Genomic DNA, 6,714 nt, shown 5'->3' with positions numbered 1-6,714 from the left:
TTCCCATGTTCAAGAGGACCCTGGCAGCTTAGCTCAGTCTTTTCAAAACACTGGTATTAAACGATAGAGATGCTGAGAATTAAGACATCGATACAGCCCACCTCAGCCCTCCATTTACACTGTCTGAAGCTTCTGTCCTGTTAGTCTGTGTGTACACACATACACAGTTGTGTGCAAGCTTTTATCCATTAACTATCCAGTGTACACACACGCATTTTTGGAACAGACATTTATAAAAATAACATTAAATTCATTATCATTCTTGTTCTGTTTTACATACATACATACTCTCGACGAATATAAAACCTCCACTCTACATAGGCACTGGTTTACTCAAGGACTGGTGAGGAGAAGGTGGGATGTGAACGTGAGGGAAGAAGGCTCTCCACTGCTGTGTGATCTCACATTGTTTCATGAAAATTGCAGTCTCTGATGATGGGAATTTCATTTTGTCACTTCATGAAACAAAAGTGGGAGTGGAGAGATGGAAAAGGGTAGGAGAAAATGGGTAAGATGTGGGTGAGAAAGAGGAAAGGCATTAGAGAAGAAGGAAGTGTGGAGGGAATGGGGTATGGGAAGAGGCGGGAAGAAAAGAGGGAAGTAGGAAAAGGGAAAAGCTGAAGTAGGAAAGGCGTAAAGAATAATTAAGGTAGTAAAGAAAAGAGAAGATGGAGTGAAGGATGGACATTAGATGCCAAAGAAATAAGGAAAGGTGATTTGCAGTTTGAAGAAAGGGACGTAACAAAAGAAAGAGAATATTAGAAAAAGCATTCTTTCCTTGTTTCTCCTCAAAGTTTTCTAAATTTGTTGAAGTTTTATCTTTTCCCTTTGCTTTCCCCTAACTTTCCATCCTACTTCATCTCAGCGTACTTCATGTCTCTCTGAAGTCTTCCCCTTAATTTTCCCATATTTCAATTTTTTTTAACCCATATTTCCATTCATCTCCTCCTCCGTTCAACTTTTTCCATATTTTTTCTTAGTCTTCTCCCTGCATCCTATACAATCTGCACCCCACATTAACCCCTAAACACCTCCTCCTTTCTCTCAACCCCACTACTTTATATTATATTTTTTTATATATCAGAAAGCAGGGGATAATGGTATGAAGGGATGCTATCCTCCAGCTGGTCACCAGCTGATACCCCTCATCTCAGCAACAGGACTATGCAACACAATGTTGATGATATGCAAGTAAATATTGTGGAAAAGTGACTGACTCTTAACAGGCTCTAGCCCTGCAACGATTCTAGAAAGGAATAGACTAAGAACCCCCCCTCCCCTCCCCTGGAACCAGCAACACACACAAACACACACCCCTCTAATTTGCATTGCATGCTGAAATGCATGAACAGAGCCCATTAACTGAGGGCACGTGCTGTGTTTTGGTTGTAAGGAAGGGGAGGGGGCTGTCATATCTTTTGAGTTGCTTGATATGAAAACAGTGGTGGTTAGCAATCAATGGAACCTGTGGTTTATTTGGGGTGAAATTAGATTTTTTATTGGGATGTTTGCATCTCAATGCAATTTTCTGGCTTTATTGTGGCCGACCCAGGAGCATTCTCAGTCTATTTTACAGTAAATTTGTCATGGGGCCAATAAAAGAGTTGAAAGTGAATATGTTTTTTTATCTACTTGCACCCAAACAGGTGCGCTTTGTTAGTTGCTTCTGATCATTGTTGGAATAGAGATCCCTGCTGTCTATATGTCCAGGAGCCTGGTGTGGAGGAAGCCCATTAGTATGATTTGGCAGATGGAAGGAAGGGTCTGCTGGTCAACATGCCACTGCACTGGGAACAATCACTTGGGATCAAAAGACACAATATAGGTTTGTCCCAGTTTAGGTCTGTGAGTGAACTATCCAGTGCTTTATGAAAGTAGCTAGAAAATAGTACTGAGTGGTTCCGTTTGTTTCTGAGAAATTAAGGACTTTTCTTTCTGTTATTAATATTTTGTACTTTAGCTACTCTAAACATTTACAAACTAATCACTGATTGACTTTGGCCACTAATGCAGATATTAGTTGCAGCTGTCATTATATGCACTATCAATATATAGTGATGCATGGTTGAGGTCAGCTGTTTGTTAGAATGTGTGTTTATATACAAAACACTTTGATTTGGGGTTCATCACTCATTCAATATTTCCTTCATAGGAAAAGATGAAAAAAACAACAACAACTCTGACATAATACATAGTAAGTACATTTCTATCAGGATATCTCAGGGTTGTGTTCATCAAACTACATGTAGAATCACAAAGAATAGTAATTGTGAAATATATAACCATACTTCAAAAATAGTTGAGTCACATACAAAATTTAAAAGAAAATGATTAAAAAAGGGAAAAAAATCATGAAAAACTGCAATGATTTTCATGTCTCACAAATCCATATTTTACTTACAATAGAATAAAAAAAAGATATTAACCCTTTAAGACCTAACATAGAACCAAGTCCGCCAGAGTTATCTTTATATTTTTACATGCTGTAGTGCCATTTTTGGGAGCATTTCAAGTTGCTATACATCAATATAACCATTATAGCCTAAATTTTGATAACATGTATGCATTAAGTCTATAATAAATACATAAATTGCAAAAAAGAGCAATAAACTACAAAAAATTGAAAATCGTTTTTGTTTTGTTTTTTACATATATTTCTAGTTAGAGAAATTTAAGAGGTTTGTCCCTCAAAACTGTAAATACAAAAAAGTTGCACTAAATAATTTCTAACAACAGGAAATTTATTTTGAGTGTCTTCATAGTTTTAGCTTTGAGATACACTAATTTTAAATACTATAGGAAAAATAAAAAATAAATATTATAATGCAAATTTGCAAAAAAAACAGCATGTGCATCAAAATAAACTATTTTCAGCAGTGCGATTTGAGTTCTAAGCATCCCAGAAACTATTCAGAAAAGCATGAAGTCAAACATGACTTTTAAAAACGGCAGTACAGCCATATAAGGCCCCGAAGGTAAAAAACTACATTTTCCGTGAAAATGACATCACTGCCAACTCAAATGTAAGGAAGGTTATCGCAGAATGTCATTTTTGCAGAAAATATCATGGAAAAGCCTTGGAGCAAATGATGGCAGATTTACCCAAGGAAATAATTTTGCCAGATAACCCACCATTCACCAACGTCGGAGTTGATTACTTCGGACCTATTGAAGTGAAAAGAGGACGAGGTACAGATAAACGTTATGGAGTCATTTTCACCTGTTTAGCCAGCCGAGCGGTGCACTTGGAAGTAGATAACTCTCTAAGCACAGATGCCTGCATTAATGCTTTGCGCCGTTTTGTTAGTCGGAGAGGTCAAGTTACTAACAAAAATCTTAAAGTGTTACTGAAATGCTGACAGGAAAGCAGGACAGAAAACAGCCACAAAGGACCTTAAAGAAAAAATATTTTTTCTACACTAGAATCATTGTCATCCAGAGTACAGGTAGAACTGTACAACCTATTTGGTCTTTTCATCGTTAATTTTGTTATTTACTCTTTATATTGTTGGATGATGTATGTGTGTGCATACGTGCAAACATACACACGTATTGGGTGTGAATTTTGTGCATGTATGTACACTGAACAAAAAAATAAACGCAACACTTTTGCTTTTGCTCCCATTTTCATGAGCTGAACTCAAAGATCTGAAACATTTTCTACATACACATAAAGAACCATTACTCTCAAATATTGTTCACAAATCTGTCTACATCTGTGTTAGTCAGCACTTCTCCTTTGCCAAGATAATCCATCCCACCTCACAGGTGTGGTATGTCAACGTGCTGATTAGACAACATGAATATTGCACAGGTGTGCCTTAGACTGCCCACAATACAACAACAACTATCCTGTTCCTAGGACTGCACTCTTCTGGACAGAAATCTTGGGTGTTGTTCCTGGGATCTGCTGGAGCCGCGGAGCCTTGTTCTTACCATTCAGCTCACTCCTTTATCCCCCGCAGTTATTTCGTGGTTAAGGCTTTCCTAGCAGCACACTACGTGGTTCCTGTTTGCCTGTAGTATTCCCAGGTACTTGTAGCTGTCCTTCATGTCTGCAATATTGCCTTCTGGTAGTGCAATCCTCTAGTTCTGACTATTTTGCCATGTGTTGGCTTTCTTTTAGTCAATCCAGGCAGTGCCCAGGTTAGTGAGCTTGGTGTTGCAGTCTCGGCTGACTGTTCTGTCTACCAAGAGCTGGTATTTTCCCCCTCTGGTATTCTGCCAATTCCTTTCTGTTCCACACTAATGTACTGAGCCATGATCCTGTTCATCTTAGCTGCTATGCTGCCTGACAGGAGCTTCCATGTCTTGCTAAGGCAAGGCAAGGCAAGTTTATTTGTATAGCACAATTCAACAACAAGGTGATTCAAAGTGCTTTACAGAGACATTAGAAACAAAAACAAATAAAAAGCATGATTTAAAATTGATTAAAACAAGCAAACAAACTAACTAACTAATTAACAAACAAACAAACAAACAAACAAAGAAAACAGTATATAAAATCAAAACAGATAAAATCAGAACACTAGTTAAAATTAGAACAGTAGATAAAATCAGTAGTTAAATGTAAGTTTTGAAATTTAAGCTTAAAAGTGTGGATTTGGTGCTTTTGTCAAATGCAGCTGAGAATAGGTGAGTCTTCAACCTGAAACCTGAGACTTTCTGGGAGTTTGTTCCAGATATAAGGAGCATAAAAGCTGAATGCAGCTTCTCCGTGTCTGGTTCTGACTCTGGGAACTGATAAAAGACCGGATCCAGATGACTTGAGGGATCTGGAAGGTTCATACTGGGTCAGGAGGTCACTGATGTATTTTGGTCCTAAACCATTCAGAGCTTTATAGACCAGCATCAGAACTTTAAAGTCTATCCTCTGACGGACAGGAAGCCAGTGTAAAGACCTCAGAGCTGGACTGATGTGGTCCACTTTTTTGGTCTTAGTGAGGACTCGAGCAGCAGAGTTCTGAATGAGCTGTAGTTGTCTGACTGGTTTTTTAGGTAGACCTGTAAAGATGCTGTTACAGTAGTCAAGCCTACTAAAGATGAATGCATGGACTAGTTTTTCCAGGTCCTGTTGAGACATCAGATCTTTTATCCTTGAAATATTCTTGAGGTGATAGTAAGCTGATTTTGTTATTGTCTTAATGTGTTTTCCTAAGTTTAGGTCTGCATCCATTACTACACTAAAATTTCTCGCCTGGTTTGTGGTTTTTAGGTGTATAGATTGAAGTTCTCTGGTGACCTGTAATCGTTTTTCTTTGGCGCCAAAGACTATTGCCTCAGTTTTGTTTTTGTTTAGCTGGAGAAAATTGTGGCACAACCAGTCATTAATTTCCTCGATGCATTTACCAAGAGCCTGTACAGGGCCTTGGTCTCCTGGTGACATTGTGATATATATTTGTGTGTCATCTGCATAGCTACGATAGTTTATTTTGTTGTTCTTTATAATCTGTGCCAGTGGGAGCATGTAAATGTTAAACAGAAAGGGTCCCAAGATGGAACCTTGGGGAACTCCACATGTGATACTTGTCTGCTCAGATGTGAAGTTACCTATTGATACAAAGTATTTCCTGTTTTCTAGGTATGTTTTGAACCAGTTTAGTACAGTTCCTGAAAGACCTGTCCAGTTCTCCAGTCGTTTGAGTAATATGTTGTGGTCAACTGTATCAAATGCTGCACTGAGATCCAGTAAAACTAAGACTGACATTTTTCCACTGTCTGTATTCAGACATATGTCATTGAACACTTTGGTCAGAGCAGTTTCAGTGCTGTGGTTCTGTCTAAAAGCTGGCTGGAAGGCATCATAGCAGTTATTCTGTTTTAAGAAGTAATTGAGCTGTTGAGAAACTGCTTTTTCAATGATCTTACTTAAAAATGGGAGATTTGAGATCGGCCTGTAGTTGTTCATTTGTGTCTTGTCAAGATTGTCCTTTTTCAGTATAGGTTTTATTACAGCAGTTTTTAGTGATTCTGGAAACACACCTGATATTAAAGAAAAGTTGACGATCTGTAACAGGTCTGACTCCAAAGTCTTTGAGACCTTTTTGAAAAAACGTGTTGGCAGGACATCTAAACAGCAGGAGGAGGATATGTCTGTGAAGGTTCTCAGTCATCCAGGTCATCGTAGTCAAAGGAGCTTGCAAAGAAAAGCGTCTGGACTTCTTTAAGTTACTTGAAGACGTTTCACCTCTCATCCGAGAAGCTTAATCAGTTCTAAGGTCAAATGGTGGAGAGTCCCAGATATAAACCTAGTGGGAGTATCCCCCCACAGAGGGACAAAAGGACCCCCTGATGATCCTCTAATCCCCTGAGCCAAGGTGTGAAACTGGGTGTGGGTCCCAAGCTTCTCGGATGAGAGGTGAAACGTCTTCAAGTAACTTAAAGAAGTCCAGACGCTTTTCTTTGCAAGCTCCTTTGACCAGCAGGAGGAGGAGTTCAGTTGACCTAAGATGTCCTCCAGGTCTTTGTTGTTAATAGGGTGAAACTCTTTCATGGTGTTTAAACAGTTTTTCGGTGGACACAGTACATATTCTGGATTTGCTGTTTATGTACCAATTTCTTGTCTAATCTTTTGGATTTTTTCTGTGAAGAATTTGGCAAAGTCATTGCAGGCCATGGTCGAATGAAGTTCAGCTGCCACTGACACAGGAGGGTTTGTTAGCCTGTCAACTGTAGAAAATAAGACCCGAGCATTATGGCTGTTTTTAGTGATGA

At 38.7% G+C, this 6,714-nt stretch overlaps 1 protein-coding gene across 1 annotated transcript in view; it reads left to right on the top strand.

Annotated features, from left to right (window-relative positions):
* Positions 1 to 513: 513 nt before the first annotated feature.
* LOC146693237 (uncharacterized) overlaps positions 514 to 6,714 on the top strand; it is a 100,725-nt gene continuing 94,524 nt past the window's right edge. Inside the window, exon 1 of the mRNA XM_085429872.1 lies at positions 514 to 600. Coding sequence (XP_085285998.1) covers positions 514 to 600 — 87 coding nt within the window. The remainder of the gene's footprint in view (positions 601 to 6,714) is intronic.

The sequence above is a fragment of the Copadichromis virginalis genome, linkage group LG14 (assembly GCF_057382275.1).
Source record: "Copadichromis virginalis isolate Kocher_CV1m ecotype Utaka linkage group LG14, C_Virginalis_male_GT1.1, whole genome shotgun sequence".
Classification (NCBI taxonomy): Eukaryota; Metazoa; Chordata; class Actinopteri; order Cichliformes; family Cichlidae; genus Copadichromis; species Copadichromis virginalis.
Note: the sequence above shows the minus strand (reverse complement) of the source record. Positions and strands in the feature narration are given on the sequence as shown.